We start from the raw sequence: 20,120 nt of genomic DNA on the forward strand, positions 1-20,120 counted from the left end.
TGTTGCACAGGTGGCATCCTATCACAGAACCACGCTGGAATTCACTGAGCTCCTGAGAGCGGCCCATTCTTTCACAAATGTTTGTAGAAGCAGTCTGCATGCCTAGGTGCTTCATTTTATACACCTGTGGCCATGAAAGTGATTGGAACACCTGAATTAAATTATTTGGATGGGCGAGCGAATACTTTTGGCAATATAGTGTATCTACATACTCGCACAAAGGATGTCTTTTATAAAGCTGACGGACTGTGTAAGTCATGGTATATATGTTTATGCAGCCTCCAAGTGAATTGACTCGACCATCCGGGGAACCGGGATGCTGGTTTTGTTTCTTTTTGTATTGGTTCCGCCTAGCGGCTGGAGCTTGTTCTATTGAATAACACTCCTTTGGAACAGCTGTGGATTAATCTGTTCGTCCTTCATGCTTATTCCTCCTGCTGGCTGTAGTTTGTTTTGTTGAGTTTTTTTAACGAGGCATTGAAATGATTACGTCATCCGCTGAACTCATAACAGCCGGCTCACTGAACATATCTGAATGGTTTATATCAGCTGGAATTTGTTTTGTGGAAGATCACACCTTTGAGACAGTTCTGTGAATGAATCTACACATTCTTTGTGTTCATTCTTCCTATTTGCTGGGTTTATTTTACAAAGTATTTTCTGTTATGTAATTTTGCCTCACAAATTTGTGAGGCAAAATTGAACAATCCGATGGCAAAGTTGTCGTGGGGGCACGTGGGCGTTCATGGACCTTTTGAGTTTAGAGGGATTGTCGCCGGTTGGCACTGTCGTGCGCGAGGTTGATGCGCACGTTTTTATTTTTTCGTTTTTGTTTTGTTTGGGGGGGATGTTCGGGGGTTGATTGTTTCACTAATGGGGACTGTGGTCTGTATAATTTTGTTTTTCACACACAGTTTATTTTTTCTATTATATCAATATGTCAGTTGTTAATATGAGTGTACTATCTCTCTCCACATGGAATGTGAATGGGTAAAAAGAAAGGTTATTTCTTTTCTTAAATGTAAGAAATTTGATATAGTGTTTCTTCAAGAAACGCATCTTTCCCCGCAGGAAGCTGAAAAATTTGGGAAGATATGGGGTGGACATGTTTTTTTTTAGTGCTGGCTCAAGTAAGAGCAAGGGAGTCATTATATTGGTAAATAAACATTTACAATTAAAATGTCTCAAACAGATTAAAGATAAATTAGGAAGAGTCATTATTGTGTTAGTTGAAATTCAAGGGCAAAGGTTGATTTTGGCTAATATTTACGCACACCTAACGCTGATGATCAGGGCTTTTTTATAGATCTTGAAGGGATGTTGCAAACCGCTGGCACCCCTCATGATATAATATTGGGAGGAGACTTTAATCTTTAGATGGACTCAGTCCTTGATCACAGTGAAGCAAAAGTGTGTAAACCTCCTAGAGCAACACTGATGCTTCACAGGATGTGTAAAAATCTTGGTCTTACAGTTATTTTGAGACTTTTTAACCCATCTGGTAGGGACTATACATTTTTTTTCATCAGTCCATAAGATTTATTCTAGAATAGATTTTTTTTTTTTTTTATATCCAAATCCCTCATTTCATCTGTTGTGGATTGCTCAATTGGAAACATTTTAGTCTCAGATCACGCCCTGGTGAGTTTAGAGGTGTTACCACATATAGAGAAAAAGAAATCATATAGTTGGCGCCTTAATGTGTCCCTTTTGCAAAATCCTGATTTCCAACAAATGTTAAAGACTGAAATCAATGTTTATATGGAGACCAACTGGTCCTCGGTATCCTCTGTGGGTGTGGCTTGAGAGGCACTTAAGGCGGTTCTCAGGGGTTGGATCATACAGTATGCCTCATTCATCAAAAAATCCAAAGTACGAGAACTCGTGGAGTTGGAAGGAAATATTAAACGTGCCGAGGCAGAGCTGAAGTGCCGAATGTCGTTTGATTGTCTCAGAGAATTGACCCGATTGAAATACAGATATAATACTATTTTGTCGCAGAAAGTGGAGTTTTGGTTGTTCAGGGCAAGACAGTCATACTTCGAGTCAGGTGACAAAGCAGGGAAGCATTTGGCTAGATATATAAAGCAGAGAGAGTCTTTTTCTACCATTCCCTCAGTGAAATCTGCTGGTGGTGAAATATTTACCTCAGCCATTGATATTAATAATGCTTTTAAAGAATTCTATCTTGATCTCTATAGTTCCACGTCTTCGTCTACTGTTGAAGATATTAGAAACTTTGTGGAACCATTAGATCTCCCTAAACTGACGACTCTCTTGATTCTGAGATAACCTTGGAGGAGCTTGACGAGGTAATTAAGTCCCTACCTACAGGCAAGGCTCCGGGGCCAGATGGTTTTGCCGCTGAATTTTTTAGATCTTATGCTACAGAACTGGCTCCACTTTTGTTAGAAGTTTATACGGAATCATTAAAGAATGGAAAGCTTCCTCCAACCATGACACAAGCCCGGATCAGTCTGATTCTTAAAAAGGACAAAGATCCAAGCGAGTGTAAAAGTTACCGTCCAATCTCCCTGATCCAGCTAGATGTAAACATTTTGGCTAAAATTTTGGCTAACCGATTAAGTAAGGTTATGACACCTCTTATACATATAGATCAGGTGGGGTTTATTCGGAGTCATAGCTCTTCTGACAATATCAGGCGTTTCATCAATATCATGTGGTGAGTAGTGAATGATCAGTCTCCGGTCGCTGCCATCTCACTTGATGCCGAAAAGGCGTTTGATATGGTAGAATGGGATTATCTTTTTAAGATTTTGGAAATGTATGGGTTCGGGAATACGTTTATTGGTTGGATTAAGTTACTTTATAGACACCCTGTAGCAGCGGTACAAACAAATGGACTAATTTCAGATTATTTTACTCTGGATAGGGGCATTCGGCAGGGTTGCCCTCTTTCCCCATTATTGTTCTGTCTTGCCCTGGAACCATTAGCAGCCGTGATAAGAAAGGAGGATGATTTTCCAGGGGTGGTGGCGGGAGGCGTGGCACATAAGCTTCTGCTTTATGCAGGTGATATTTTATTATTTGTCTCTATTTTAAAATTGCCTCCACAGAATTATTAATTCCTTTTCCAAATTCTCAGGATACAAAGTCAACTGGTATAAATCCGAAGCATTGGCTCTGACAGTGTGCTCTCCAGTAACGGCCTTCCAGCCAGGCGCCTTCCAGTGGCCCAAACAGGGCATTAAGTATTTGGGCATTTTATTCCCCACAAATTTGTCTGATTTAGTTAGTGTTAATTTTGACCCCTTAATAAAATGGTTTTCGAGCGATTGTGGGTAGGTGGGTTTCATTAAATTTATCGATGATTGGGAAGGTTAATGTTATTAAAATTAACTGTATTCCAAAATTTAACTACCTGCTACAGTCTCTCCCGGTAGATGTCCCCCTCTCTTATTTCAAGCAATTTGAAAGCATAGCAAAGTCTTTCATTTGGAATGGTAAATGTCCCAAATTACAATTCAATAAATCACATAGGCCGATTGACAAAGGTGGGCTAGGCTTACCCAAGATTTCATTTTATTATTATGCATTTGGTCTCAGACATTTGGCTCATTGGTCGCTTCCACCTGAAAGAGCCCCTCCCTGGTTCTGCATTGAACAACAACTTCTTGCCCCTATCTTGCCGTTGCAATGTCTTTCTACCAAGCTGCCCAGAGAACTGAAGACACATCCCATTATCTCACACATGCAGTTAGTGTGGACAAGGGTTTCCCGCGTGCTCAATTCGGACATTTATCTGAACGTTGCCGTAAGTATTTGGTTAAACCCTAAACTGTGTATTAATAAGTCCCCTTTTTGCTGGACAGAATGGATTGAGAAGGGAGTTGCTACGCTGGGTGACCTGTATGAAAATGGAGCATTGAGATCCTTTGAAAATATTACACACCGGTTTGGGATTCCCAGATCTCAATTCTTCAGGTACTTACAGCTGCGCCATCTATTTTGTACCATCTTTGGGTGTAGTACACATCCCCCTAAAGCTGCAGACACTCTTGAGATAGTACTAGCGGCTTTTGGAAAGGGTCATGAGGCTTTAGCGTACTATTCCTGGCTAATTCAGAGTCTAGGGGATGGGGTTTTGATATCTCAAGAAGTTATGGAGGATGAAGAATGGGGTAGGATTTAAAAAAATGCCAAGTCTATGTCTAGGGATGCATGGATGCGTCGTTTTTATTGGACTCCCTCTAGATTGCATAGGCTTGGTCTTAAAGATACACCCACCTGTTGGCGATGCCAATCAGAGGATGGGGACATAGCCCATGTTTTTTGGTATTGTACTAAGATTCAAGAGTTTTGGTCAAGGGTTCAGAGTTATGTCTGTGAGATCCTGAGCACTCAGATTTCATTCTGCCCCAGACTTTGTATTTTGGGGGATGGGGCAGGGGTTAACTTAGGGAACACACACATTGAAAACTGGGTCCTTACCAGTGTGATGATCGGCAGGAAAGTGATCCTTGGGGGATGGAAGTCTGCTGGTGCACCCTCATTTCATGAGTGGTGCACCGAATTGGGCACAGTGGCGGCCTTTGAAAAGATGTTGCATAGGCAGCTGGGCAGCTTGGGTGCCTTTGAGAAGTAGTGGGGCACTTATTTGGCCTTCTTGGAGGGTGCCAGGGAGGAACAGTGGAGAGGGACAGTTTAAATGGTGTGTATGTAATTAATTGATGTGTGGAACCCTTTTTCTTTTTTGTTGGGCAATGTTTTTTTTATTTTTTTATATCTGAGTATTTTTATTTATTTATTTTTTATTTATTTTGGACTGTTTGCTTGTATGTGTGTTATTATTCTGTGTCTGACCACTGGGTTGTGTGTTGTGTGGGTGGGTGGGGGTAAGGAGGGAGGGAGTGGGGTATATTTTGTTGAAAATGTATTCAGTGTTTTCATGTGCCGTTTATGTTGATTTGAGTGTGGAATCAATAAAAATTGTTAATGACAATAAAAAGCTAAAATGTGTTTATAATAATGACACAAAACATTCTAAATAAATTCTCTCTCTCTTTCTAATATATATATATATATATATATATATATATATATATATATATATATATATATATATATATATATATATATTGTATTATACATTTTCACATACTAGACATAGAGCATTACTTTTCCTGGCCGATTACCTCCTATATATTTGTTAATAATGGTCCAGTCATGCTATGTCGGAATTACTTTAATTGCAAGTTTCCAACTTGTAAATATTATTCATGTCACTCTTAATAAAAGTTGTGAACTCAGAATTATACGAAAGCTCAGAGTTCTTCTGTGAAGTCCTTGAAGGCAAAAAATTTGTGGTGAAAAAAAGTTCTTGAAAGTCCTTGATTTTCATTCAATGATGCCTGTATGAACCCTGGAAAAAACACTTGTTTTTAAAGGCCGCATCTGTATATAGGCTATGCATTTTTGACATTTCTGATTGGACAATTCTTTCCTTTTAAAGCCATAACTGGCAAAGTTTAAAACTCTTGATTTAGCACAGCAGTTGATTGACAGGTGAGTGGTGGTGCATTGCTGCTGTTTGAATCCATTCAAACAGATGAGCATTACATTATAAGCCCAAAGTGGTCACATGTGTTGTCGACTAATGTGGTTTCTACACTTCTGAATGTGATTGTTGTGGAATCTCAAAATGTTCTGGGCCCTGTTTACAAAGATCTAGTGTTGTCCTGTTTCAAAACAGATCTTAATTCAAAGTCTAAACGGGGCCTCAGATCCGTCACTGGAAAATAATCTACAATGATATAATAAAAGTCTTGCCGATTTATATTATGTTTGGGAAAAAAACACACTTTTAAAAGCATGACCCACTGGATTTGACATGTTATTTCTGACTGTACAGACTGTGTCACTAATAGAGTCACTATTGCGGAACTGTCTCTTAATGATGGAAATCAGAATGCCCCTCAGTTTTCCTGATGTTTGTGACTGCAGCATTTCTTGATTTGTTAATTGCTTTCACATTTGGTCATATGTTCTGGTTTCCAGGGATTTCCAGTTCGGCCATATGGATGGTAATGAATACATCAACAGCCTGATAATGGGGTAAGTAGCCCTGCACCCTCTGACAGTACAGCTTTAAAAACCTCCCAGACATCATGAGTGCTTGTGCATTCTGGGAAGTGGTGATTAAGGGCAGAAAGTTAGCTAATGAAGGTTGTGTAAAGGTTAGGGATATTGCTAGATTAACGTGTTATTGGTCAGGAGAGACATTAGCTTCTCTTTTCTAAAACTGTACTTTTAATTAAGTACAGTATGAACTATTGCTTCAGAGGAGAAAGAAGATAGATTGAGGGTTTGAAGAAAAATGTAATGTGTTTTAGAAAGATCAACGTGGCTATGTATGTTACTAATGGATGCCAACTCATGCATTTTTGCACTTTTCAAATTGTCCATTTGCAAAGTTATTTCAGTTTAAAGCTGGACATAGCTGGTGAGATTTAAAACTCTTGTTTAATGGCAGTGTTTGATTGACAGGTAAAAGATTCACCCTAAAACACATTAGTTACACCAGCTGGCACTTGGGAGTCAAAAATATATAGATCATATCCACTGACATCATGTGTGAAATTATAATGGATGATATGCCTCTGAATGTAGCCCTAGTACTTATTAAATGAAAACAAGTAGGCTATGATGGATAAAAAATAAAAAAAAATAGACCTGGGCTGGGTTTCCCAAAGCCCTAATTAGAACGTAAGTAGCACTGAAGTAGTACTTAATTTCTGCAACACATTTCCCAAAAGCGTTTGTAATTAAACGAGAGCTTTGAACTGCTCTTAAAGGAATAGTTCACCCAAAAATGAAAATTTGCTGATAATTTACTCACCCTCAGGCCATCCAAGATGTATCTGAGTTTCTTTCTTCATCAAAACAGAATTTAAGATTTTTAGGATTTCATTTCAGGCCTCCTCCTTTAAACAATGCAAGTGAATGTTTGACAGTCCAAAATGCATATTTATGGTGCATCAAAATAATCCACACGACTCCAGTCAAAAATAAGTTCTTCTGAACCCAAACGATTGATTATTTTTTTTTAAACAAAACAATACTTATATATACTTTTTAACTACAAATGTTCACTTCCGTACATCTCTGTGATGCATGCTCATGAGAGGGATGACGTAAGCTTGTTGGTAAGGTCACGCATGGAGGAGGAGGCAGGAAGTGCGTCATTGTTTACAAGAGAAACTTGCACAGACCAAAATCTTAAATTCTGTTTTGATGAAGAAAGAAACTCAGATACATCTTGGATGCAAATTATCAGCAACTTTTCTTTTTTGGGTGAACTATTTCTTTAAGTCCATTACGTGCAACTACATATCTTTTTTTGCATCTTTCACAGTTTATCAGAGACAAAGGGACATTTAATGAATTGTATTAATATATTTAGATCATTGGAAAGCAGCTGGTGGACTGACAATAATTCTGTAACTTCTTTTTAAGCCACATGTGACATTATAATAACATATGAATGCCAATTTTATAAATGGATTGTATAGCCCTGTTAACATATCCAAATATTAGGCTTACAATTTAATGATGAAATCTGAATTGACACTCGCGGCTATATTTAGCCTTCACGCAATGCGCAATATTTGAGAGCTACTCACAAACAACATCTCGGATGTAGATGCTCAATAGTTTGTTTCACTTATAATATGCATTTAGAATGGCACCGGGTGTACATTTTACCAGAATTTGAATAAGAAGCGAATTAAACTACTGTGAACTTGCCTACAAACAGACACATACAGGACTTCCTGGAGAGTTCAGAATGTCAAAATAAAAGCGAGAGGGTTTTAAAGTTAAAGGTGCACGAGAAATGTGACTGTTGTATTTAAAATTCTAAAAGTCAATAATAATAGTAATAATAGTAATTTATTATTATTATTATTATTATTTGTTTACAAATATAACAATATTTAATTTGAATGGGTTCCAAAAAAATAACTGTGAATGAAAAGTGAACTCATATCTTATAAATAAATTGAACAAAAAAATTGATCTGAATCCTTTAAAATCCAGATACAACATTTTAAAAATGTAGTAAAAAAAAAAAACAGAACAAAACCTGCCTTCATTCTGCTGAACACTTAGACTGGAATTACTGTTAATTTTGCTGCTACACAATCCAGTAGACGAGTCAACAATAAAGTTTTTTTTCTTAATAAGCTATACATTTATATTGAAATAAAGTGTAGTTAGAGGTTTGTGTTTCTTTACATATTACAGAGTACCACCAATTAGTTCCACACAGTAATGTAAAATATTCTAAACAGATTATGCAAAAACACAACAAAACTGGTATCGGATCTGTATTGGTCGATACTGAGATTTCAAATATCGGAATCGTATTGGAAGAGAAAAATTTGGTATTTGCATCCCTAGTAACATTATAATGACTTAACATATAAATGCCAATTTTATCAGTGGATTGGATAGCCCTGTTAAAGTATCCAAATATTAGGCTTAAAATGTAATGATGAAATCTGAATTTCGGTCGTTTTGATTAGATTATTTTGAAACTATTCGGTTTCTGGTCAGTATCGGGGTAAATGAGGAAGCAGGAACCAGCTTTCACACTTTAGTATTGTTTATTTCCTGCTGCTTTTCAGCGTAAACACACACACATACAAAAAAAACAAAAAAAAACTCAGTCCCTCAATAATCAACATAAAGTAAAGCTCTCTCTCTTAAATACAGGCAGCGTCATCCCAGGACTCAGGTCCCTCTCTCTTCTTCATCTATGGTTTTGGCTGCTTTTATCTCTCTCCCACTCTCACAGCAACACAAAACAGCTATTAGAAATCATTCCCCACAGGTGTCAATCCTTATCGCTTCCCTCTCCCGGCCTCGCTCTCCATAGAGTGTTGCTCGACCACACCCCCGTCTCCACATACCCCCACCACCCGCCTCAGGCCAGGGAGCCATCCGGCCTGTCTCCCACTCCCACCACCATTTCTAGAGAAGAAATCCGCGACAGCCATCTGGACCACCTCGAATTTAAAAGGCTGAAGTGCCAGATACCAACGGGTGATCCGCGCATTGGCATCCTTCATGCGATGGAGCCACTGGAGTGGGCCGTGGTCCGAACAGAGGGTGAAAGCCCACCCCAACAGATATTACCTGAGGGTGAGGACCGCCCACTTGATGGCCAAACACTCTTTCTCTATTGTGCTGTATTTAGTCTCTCTCACCGAGGGTTTCCGACTAATGTACAGCACGGGGCGCTCCTCCCCCTTCACCACCTGGGACAGCACTGTTCCCAACCCCCTGTCCAATGCTTCTGTCTGCAAGATAAAAGGTAGAGAGAAGTCAGGGGAATGTAAGAGCGGTCTGCCACAGAGTGCAGCATTCACTCGTGTCAAAGCCTGCTGACACGACTCTGTGTCACACCTGTGCTAATGGTACAGGCCTCAGCGCAAATTGCAAGACAAAAAAATTAAAAAACTTCAATTTGTGATAAGTAATTTATTTAAAAAAATAATTTCTGTGGAAATCCAAAAAGTGCAGATTGAATGCTGGAAATAATCCCGCGACTGCGGGATTTATTAGCTTAGAATAAGCAGAAATGGCAGCAATAACCCTCCATCTTTTAGCCTACTACTATTGGTGCCAAAAGTTGATTGATGGGAAAAACAGAGGACTAATTAATATTCATAATGTTCATAGGAATTTTAGTTTTTCTTGCCTGTTAAAATTGTATTTTTAGATATCTCTAAAGGTATTTTTACTAGTTAAAATAAAACATTGTAACATTGTAAAATAAACATTGTAATTATTTCTATATAAAAAAAATATCATTTTTACAGGTAAGAAATGCATTGCTGATATGTGAAATTGGAATTCCAACTAGTAAAAAAATTTATTGTAGATATCTGTAATTGTGTTTTGAATAGAAGGAAATGAGTCAAGTAATTTTTATTTGTATAGTGCCTTTCACAACACACATCGTTTCAAAGCAGCTTTACAGAAAACCATGCATTAACAGAAAATGAAACTGTAATATCTATAAAGTCTTAGTTATCATTGTGGAGTTTGATAAAATACGATTGTGAATTGTGTATAAAAATAAGTAATTAAATAATTATTTATATATTTAGAAACCCAGTGAACAAGCCGAAAGGCAACTGTGGCAAGGAACACAAAACTCCATAAGATGCTGGTTAATGCAGAAAAATAACCTTGGGAGAAACCAGGCTCACTGTGGGGCCAGTTCCCCTCTGACTAACATCATGAATATAATGACAAGATTACTTAATTATGTATAGTACAAGTCATGGTTTAAAATGATTAAACTAAGTAAGTGTTAAGGGCCAGTGTTTAAACAAAGATTTTGTAAGGACTGTAAGATTAATGACTAATGTCTTTGAAGTTCATCCTGGATTAACTGCAGAAGTTCACATAGATGCATTGTCCTTTGTTAGTTGGCTGATGAAGGCTTTTGTTGGCAATTAATTGATAGTCTATGTATTCCATTTTAAGAGTGTAGTCTATCATTAGACCAAGATGATGCAAACGGAGATCAGTGAGGTGCATCGCAGTTCAACCGGCCGGTAATTTCAGTGAGGTCAATCCTAAATCCGAGGTTCAGGCAATGTCATATGATGTATCCCATGTCTTATGGTTGGAGTTGGCATCAGTTCATCCTCTGAAGTCCATCATAATAGACTGAAGTGATGTCTGACTGGCACCGGGTGCATTTAATCGTCATCACTCGTGATATGTAGCAGTGGAGTCCAACACGAAGCAGGAATGGAGCTGGATCCAGCTGGTTCTCGTGACCTCAGGATAGGAGTCCCGAGGTTGATACAGGGATACAAATAGAGTAATATTAGCATAGATGCCATTAAATTTATTGCAGAGTTATAAATCATAATCAATGTTTCTGGTTCCGGCAGACCTAACTAAAGCAGCCTAATTGTGAGCTGAAGGATAAATTAGGTGTATGCCTGGCTAAATAGATGAGACTTTAGTCTAGACTTAAACTGAGTGAGTGTGTCTGCATCTCAAACAGTGTTAGGGAGACTATTCCATTGTTTAGGAGCCAAATATGAAAAGGATCTACCTCCTTTTGTGGATTCTGATATTCTAAGAACTATTAACAGGCCAGAATTTTGCGATCGTAATGAATGTGTTGGAATATAGCGTAGTAGAAGGTCACTTAAGTACTGCAGAGCTAGACCATGCATAGCATTGTACGTAGTTAACAGAATTTTAAAATTAATACGAAATTTAACAGGTAGCCAATGTAACGACGATAAAATGGGGCTAATACGATCATATTTCTTGGTTCTAGTCAGCACTCTGGCTGCTGCATTTTAAACCAATTGAAATTTATTTATTGAACTTGCTGGACATCCTCCCAGTTATGCATTACAATAATCTAGTCTTGAGGTCATGAACCTTTAGTTTTTCGGCATCAGCAACAGAGAGCATATGTCATAATTTAGCAGTATTACTTAGGTGGAAGAATGCTGTTCTACAAACATTTGTAATTTGATTTTCAAAGGACAGATTGGTATAAAATATAACACCTAAGTTCTTCGCTGTTGAAGATGATGTAACAGTACATCCATCGAGAGTCAAATTATATTTTAGCGGCTTATTTTTAGAGGTTTTTGTTCCAATAATTAGTACCTCTATTTTGTCGGAATTGAGTAGAAGGAAATTTATGGCCATCCAATCTTTTATTTCATTGATACACTCTGCTAATTTGGAGAATTGTGAAATTTTGTCAGGTTTTGAAGAAATATAAAGTTGGGTATCGTTGGCATAACAGTGGAAACTTATTCCACGATTTCTGATAATATCTCCCAGGGGAAGCATATACAAGGAGAAAAGCAAAGGCCCTAAATCTGATCCCTGTGGCACTCCATACTTTTGTTTGGTTTGACAATTCTTCATTTACATAAGTGTTAGCGGTCCGCTAAATAGGACCTAAACCATACTAATGCAAGTTCACAAATGCCAACATAATTCTCTGGCCAATTCAAGAGGATGTCGTGAACTATCGTGTCGAAGGCAGCACTAAGATCTAAAAGCACTAGAAAAGAAATGCAGCTGTGATCAGATGATAAGAGCAAGTCATTTGTAACTCTGATAAGTGCAGTCTCTGTACTGTGATGGGGCCTAAATCCTGACTGAATTTGTTCATATATACTATTTCTCTGTAGAAATGAACATAGTTGGGAGGACACTACATTTTCTAGTATTTTTGACATAAACGGGAGATTTGAAATCGGCCTATAATTAGCCAGTTCTCCAGGATCAAGTTGTGGCTTCTTAATAAGCGTTTTGATAACTGCCATTTTAAAGTTTCTTGGGACATGTCCTAAGGATAGCGAGGAGTTAATAATATTAGAGGAGGTTCTGAGATTACAGGAAATACCTCTTTTAAGAGCTTAGTTGGTATTGGATCTAACATACATGGTGTGGCTTTTGATGTTTCGATAAGTTTTGTTAGCTCTTCATGACCTATGACAGCGAAGGATTGAAGTTGCACGTGAGGAAAATTATGAGACACTGTTTTCTGTGGTACTGTGACAGTTGATTGCATAGTTCCAATTTTGTTTCTGATGATTTCTATTTTATCAGTGAAGAAATGCATGAAGTCATTACTAATGTGCAGTGACGGAATATCAGGTTCAGTTGAGGCTTTATTCCTAACCAATTTAGCCACAGTACTGAATAAACACCTAGGATTGTTGTGGTTATTTTCTATGAGTTTGCTAAAATATGCTGACCTGGCAGCTTTTAGTGCCAGTCTGTAGCTACAGACACTATCCTTCCATGCACCTTCCATGTATGCTTCCAACATTTAATTTTGTATTCTTCCACTTGCACTCCATTTTCTGAGCTACTCTCTTTAGACCATGAGTGTGATCATCGTACCATGGTGCGGGGCTTTTTTCTTTAATTTTCTTTAATCGAAGGGGGGCGAAACTATCAAGAGTGCTAGAGAAGACTGTATTTATATTTTCTGTTATTTCATCAAGTTCTTCTAGATTTGGGGCTTATTGAGTGTATGAGATAGATCTGGAAGATTACGTTTATTTCATTTATTCATTTGGCAGACGCCAAAAGATTATTAGTGAAGCTATCTTTAGTGGTCGAAAGAATAGTTCTACCTGAACGATAGCATGGTGTAGATTGAGTAATATTAGCTGATCGCAGCATACAAAAGACGAGGTAATGATCTGAGATGTCATTGCTCTGCAGAAGAATTTCTAAGTATCAACATCAACTCTATATGACAGAATTCAATCTAGCGTATGATTATGGTGATTAGTTGGTCCTATCACATTTTGACTGACTCTTAAGAGAGTTGAGAATATCGATAAATGCTAATCCCAGTGTGTCATTTTCATTATCTATGTGAATGTTGAAATCACCAACAATGAAATCTCTATCTACAGTAACTACAAGATCTGATAAAAAATTTGCAAATTCACCAAGGAAATCAGAATAAGGCCCGGGTGATCTATATGCTGTAGCAAGGGCAAAAGACAACAGAGTTTTTTTATTTATATCTGACGGTGTCACATTAAGCATTATTAGTTCAAAAGACTTAAACTTCACTGTAAATTGTAGCAACACCTCCTCCTCGACCCCTCAGACAAGGCTCATGTTTATAACAATAACCTGGGGGAGTAGATTCATTTAAACTAATATATTCATCCGGTTTAAGGCAGGTTTCAGTCAAACAGAGCACATCCAAACTATGATCTGTAATAATTTAATTTACAATTAGTGCTTTTGTTGAAAGAGATCTAACATTTTGTAGGCCTAATTTCTTTTTTTTTTTAAGTTTGAACTTACTCAAATTTTTCTAAATGATTTAGTGAGGGGTTTGTGTTTGGTAGTTCAGGGAACAGACACAGTCTCAATATGATATCTAGGTTTATACAGTCTCTATGTGTTGTAGTTTATGTGACCTGTGTCTCAAGGCAGCTAGCAGACGTTCGGATTAACCAGTTTGTCTGCTTCCTGACCTGGGCCCCAGATTGTCAAATACTATCACTATTAAGACTATGAGCCATATTGCTAGAGAGGAGAGGCATCTTCCCTGGAGGGATGGATTCCGTCTCTATTTAGCAGGTCAGGTCTACCCCAAAAACTCTTCCAATTATCTATGAATCCTATGCTATTCTCCGAATACCACTCAGACATCCAGCCGTTCAGTGACACTAATCTACTCTAAACCTCGTCAGGGAGGGGGCCAGAGCATATTACAGTGTCTGTCATCATTTTTGGAAGTTCACACACCTCTTTAGTGATCTCCAACTGGCAAAGCCAGACATCATTAGACAGATCATTGTTAAATTCTTCTAGTGAAAATGCAATTACAGATATCAAGAATTGTAGCTTTTACTAGCTGAAATTCAATTTTTTATATTTTTTTTTTCTGCGAGTGATGACGTCATGTTTGAATTCAAGAATATTTTTTTTTTTTTACTATTGCAAATATTTTTACTAATATTAATGATTGCCCTTTCCACTAGTAGTAATTACATTCCTGATATAAAGAATTAGCATTCAAACTAGTAAAAATGTAATTGTTGATATCAACAATTCATATCCTGCGAATGATTCAAAGTAAATTCGGCTCGCGACAATATCAGAGATCATTGTGAAATTTGACTAGTGAAAATGCTGTTACAGATTTCAAGAATGACAGTTTTTGTTAGTTGAAATTCCATTTTTGATATCAAGAATGTGTATTTCTGTGAGTGATTACATCATACTTATTGTTTTTACTAGTGTAAATGTAATTAATGATATCAAGAATTAAAATTTTCACTAGTAGTAATTCCATTACTGGTATCAAGAATTTACATTTTAACAAGTTAAAATTAAATTGTTGATTATCAACAATTAATATCCTATGAATAAGTAAAAGTCCATTCGGATTGCCATAGACGGGTCTTATGCAATATATATATATATATATATATATATATATATATATATACATAATATATACATTTTTTTAAATGTTTTTTTTATTTTTATTTTTTTATTTTTTTGATAATACATTGGTTAAATTGTTTAAAAAAGCAGGGATTGTTTGGAAATACATGCAAGGATGCATTTAGGCTTGCAAGAAATTGATCCTCATGGTAGGATCAGAAAAGCATCATAATGTCACCACTGGACTTGAGGGTGGGGGAAATGATGCAGTCATGTCTGGTGTGACAGCACTGATATTGTCATTTCAGTCTGTAAGGTATACAGTTTACCTGATCTGTGTATATTTGTTGTTTTTTCTGGTACACATTCTACTGGGATATTGGAATGTTCAGACTGTCTAATAATACAATTGATTTTGTTACAATGCAGGCTCAATTTATTGGTTTATTTTTATGTATGATTAAAAATGCAGGGTGATAAATCTGATATAAAGGTAATATCTTGGAAGAATGTGAGGGGCTTGAGAAAATTAATAAAACTGAATCAGGTCAGAATCAAAAACAATAATAACCCAAAGTTTTTTTTTTAATTTTTTTTTTTTTTTTTTATTATTATTATTAGCCTCTCTCCCAGGAAAATTGATAATAGGCAGCAATTTTAATTGTACAATTTCTCCACATCTGGATTGCTCAACTGGTATAGATATTTCACATTAACTAAGTTGAAAGAAAATCCAGTATTTTATGGAAGTTTTAAATTTGTGTGATCCTTGAAGAAAATTTCCATACAAAAAATCACTTTCTCAAATAGTTTCAAATGATCTCTTCCATCAAATGATAGACTATACATATGATACCATAATAATATCTGATCATGGTGCTGTTTCTTTAATTTATCAAGATATATTACACGTCAAGAACTCTGAGACTTTTTTACATATTTTTTTTTTCTTCCCAAGTTTACTTTAAATGAGACATATAACTACAAGATGGGTGGCCTTTAAAGCATATTTATGTGGTTAAATAATTAGTTACACAATCTCTTCTACAAATAGAATTAAGTTAGAAATGCAAAATTAAGAAAACAAATAAAGAAATAGAGACTCTTGTTCACCGATAACACTTTTTTATCTTCGGATTCCGATATCTGAAATCTCAGTATCGGCCGATACTGATCCCAATCTGATACCAGTGTTGTTGTTTTTTTGCGTAATCAGTTTAGAATATCTTTACATTATTGTGTGGAACTTATTGGTGGTACTCTGTAATATGTAAAGAAACACAAACCTCTAACTACACATTATTTCAATATAAATGTTTAGCTTATTAAAAAAACATTATTGTTAACTCGTCTACTGGCTAGTGTAGCAGCAAAATTAACAGTAATTCCAGTCTGTTTTCAGCAGAAAAGAAGTCAGTTTTTTTTTAGAACCGATTCAACTTAAATATTGTTATAATTTGTAAACAAATATTAATAGTTATTATTATTGACTTTTAGAATTTTAAATACAACAGTAATATTTCTCAATCATGTACCTTTGACTTTAAAACCCTCAGGCTTTTATTTTGACATTCTGAACTCTCCAGGAAATCCTCTGTGTCTGTTTGTAGGCAAGTTCACAGTACACTGTAAGAAGTATTATGTGATAACTACTTAAAAAAGTATGGTAACAATATTACACATAATATTTTTAAGAACTTTTCAATCCTTGTTTTTTTTAAATGAAATCTCTTTAATGAAATCATGTGAAATCACCTAAATTAGTTAATAATTACTGCTTTTTTTTTTTTTATTATTAAATCTCCTTTAAAAAATCATGTGAAGTCACCCAAATTAGTTAGTAATTAAGCCTTGTTTTTCAAAATGAAATTACATTAATTAAATCTAACATGCTTTATTCTTCTAATGATATTAAGCTAATTTAGTCATTTTTCTAAGATTAAAGTAGTATAAATTATAAAAGTGCCATTTTACCACCTTAAAACACTTTAAAAAAATAATTACATGATGCATTATTTTTAATGCTTTATCCATTTATATTTTAAATATTATTCCCACTCCAAAGCATGTATATATGATTTTATATATATATATATATATATATATATATATATATAATTAGGCAGATAAATAACTAGTACAAACACCCAACAAGATATAAAACCCAAACACACACGCCCCTATGGTTAAGTGTTCAATTCTATCAAACAGTAAGCAGTGCGCATTACACTAAACAAACTGTTTGAGAGAAGAAAAAAAAAAAAAGGAAAAGAAAAGAAATACATAGTTTAATTAAAATATACAAATAAAAGCACCATTTAATAAAATAAAAAAATAAGGTCACGTTTACAAAGGTCAACTTACTGTCAAATGTGTGCTGTAGTCAAAGTCTTATTATGACAAGCTTGCTCTAAAAGGAATAGTAAGCCCAAAAATGAAAAATCTCTAATCATTGTCTCATGAAATCAGATATGTATGACTGACTGACTGCTGCAGAATACAAAAAAGATTTTAAGAAAATCTTAGCTCTGCAGGTCCTTACAATGCATGTGATAGGTGACCAAAACTTTGTAGATTCTAAAAGCACAAAGACAGCCTAAAATTAATCCATATGACTCTAGTAGTTTAATTCATGTCTTAAGTAAACCCCAGTTTGGGGTGAGAAAATACCAAAATATAACTCCTATTTATGTGAATCATGACATCAGCAGTCTCCTTAGCGATCATGAGCAAGGAGTTTTATTTTAGTCTGTTCTTACCCAAAACCGATTTGATAGCTTCAGAAGTATTTTTTAACGAATTGATCATATTTAAAAGGTATTAAAATACTGGAGTATCATTTTAAAATGTTTTAACAGATTAAACCACTAGAGTCTTATGGATTACTTTTATGATGTTTTTGTGCTTTTTTGAGCCTTGCATGATTTACTTGCATTGCACAGACCTACAGAGGTGAGATCTGTGATTTGTATGTGTTCTGCAGAAGAAAGAAAGTCATACACATCTGGGAAGGCACACTTGTGAGTAAATTATGAGAGAATTTTCATTTTGGGGGGAAATATTCCTTTAGGCTATAAAACATATTCTAAAGTTCAAAAAGAACACATCCATGATATAAAGCTGCTAGACATTAAAGGCAAGGTAAAATCTCAAACCTTTAAATGTTTTCCAAAAATAAAAATGCCATACATGACACTTGGCTAACTGGACTGGACTATACCCACACTTGCTGATAAACTTGTAACATTCTCCAAGAACATGTCTCTAAACAGATTTGTTTTTGTGGAACAAAATCTATTCTGGAATAAAACTTGGTAATAAACAAACAACTTGGCTTGCAAAACCAGTGACAGTTATGCTTGCTGTAAGCTTGTATTAATGTTGAACTTTAAGAACAAATCCCTCTATTCAGTGCATTCTGGACCAAAACATGGTCCAGAAAAACAAAGAAAAGGCTTTGCTTGCAAAACTCTACAAAAGAAGTTTGTTCTTGCACTTTGGTTGTTAACTTGCATACATTCAGTTCTAATAAGATCTTCTGAAAGTCCTCAAATGAATACCTTAGCTGTTTAGGATAGCTGAGGTTTAGGGCATATGTGAGTCCCAGAAGAATCGCACAGGCTTTGGCCATATTTTCCAACCCAGTCATGACTTGGACCCCCTCTAAGATGATGCTGAAATCCTCCTGCTCACCCCTTGTGCTGACAGTAATTTTCATGATGTGCTGCAGGAGATCTTGCTGAACATCTGTATTAGAGCACTATAGAACACAAACACAAGCATTTGATACTTCTCATGTTGCAAGTATTTATAGCATGTCAGCATTTTAAAAAAGTGTTGCACATATTTTTTAATGTTAAAATACTTGTATCTCATTTTAATATTCTGAGACAACTATAAGTACACTGTAAAAAAGAAAAAAAAAATCCTGTTAAATTTAAGGTAAAAAACTGGCAGCTGTGGTCGCCAGAAATTCACAGTAAAAATATAGTAACCACGCTTCAGGCTTTAAGGGATGTAATTTTGATGCCTGTATATTTTACGATGCATTACCGTTTATATTATTAAATTATATAAATGTAATACTTTAACCTTCTGAAACTGTAAAAATCTGCATTTCACTTTATAATGTATTGTTACTCACCGTAATAATTACAGAAAGGCACATGATGACATGAAGTTCATCAATAGTGGTCTTTCCAAGAGCAATGACCAATAAACATGTAGAGACAGTGCACGGTGTCACTCACACAAACACAACACCATCAGGGTAACACATGCGAAATTAAAATAATGTAATAAACATTAACTAAACTACATTAAATATAACACAGAACACCCCAATGTACATAACTGATATTAAAAATAAGAAGAAACAACTATTCCCATAAAATATAATGAAATGTGATTCACGCAGGAAATTCTGGGAATGCCTGATTATTGTTTTTTATCGTAATTTTAACAATAATTTACCATAAAAAGTACATTTACTGTCTTGTTAAACAACATATTTTTTTTTTTTTTTTTACCATTAATTATATGGTAAAATCCTACTTTTTACATGTAAAAAAGGTCATTTGTACTTGTACATGTATTGTCTTTTTAAATATATTATGATTTTTTACTGTATATTTTAAGGTAATTACCCATTAACCAATTAAAGTTTTTTACTGTATAATTTTTTTACAGTCTTTTACCGTTAAAATTAAGGAATTTTTTTACAGTGTAAACCATATGTTGTCTGATTTCTCTGAAAAGTGTAAACTGTGAGTCTTCGACTACATTCATAAAATCCATTCTGACTGACTGACTGCAGTGCAACTTATGAGAAGGGGGTGCACATAATTCAGTTCATCAAATAAATTTTTGTTAAAAGTTACCAAGCTGTAACAATGAACACCTAGTCAAAACTATTACTAGTGTATTGTACCTATCACCTCCTTTTGTGTTTCACAGAGAGAAACTCATTCTGGTTTGGAAAGACATGAGGCTGAGTATTTTTTTTTTTTAAACAGACAAAAGTACTAATTATTATTTTTTTTTAAAATTATTTGTTTAAACATCATAGATGTTCACAATAGTTTCAGGTACTTACATCGTACTTTTGGAAGAGATCTTTCTCCTCCTTTCCAAGGAAATTAACCAAGCAGCATATTATAACCTATCTGGTCTGG

At 35.5% G+C, this 20,120-nt stretch overlaps 1 protein-coding gene across 1 annotated transcript in view; it reads left to right on the top strand.

Moving 5' to 3' along the window:
* tmx3b (thioredoxin related transmembrane protein 3b) overlaps positions 1-20,120 on the top strand; it is a 209,146-nt gene that overhangs the window by 143,861 nt on the left and 45,165 nt on the right. The window contains exon 13 of the mRNA XM_051683054.1: positions 6,019-6,075. Coding sequence (XP_051539014.1) covers positions 6,019-6,075 — 57 coding nt within the window. The remainder of the gene's footprint in view (positions 1-6,018; positions 6,076-20,120) is intronic.

The sequence above is a fragment of the Myxocyprinus asiaticus genome, chromosome 41 (assembly GCF_019703515.2).
Source record: "Myxocyprinus asiaticus isolate MX2 ecotype Aquarium Trade chromosome 41, UBuf_Myxa_2, whole genome shotgun sequence".
NCBI lineage: Eukaryota > Metazoa > Chordata > Actinopteri > Cypriniformes > Catostomidae > Myxocyprinus > Myxocyprinus asiaticus.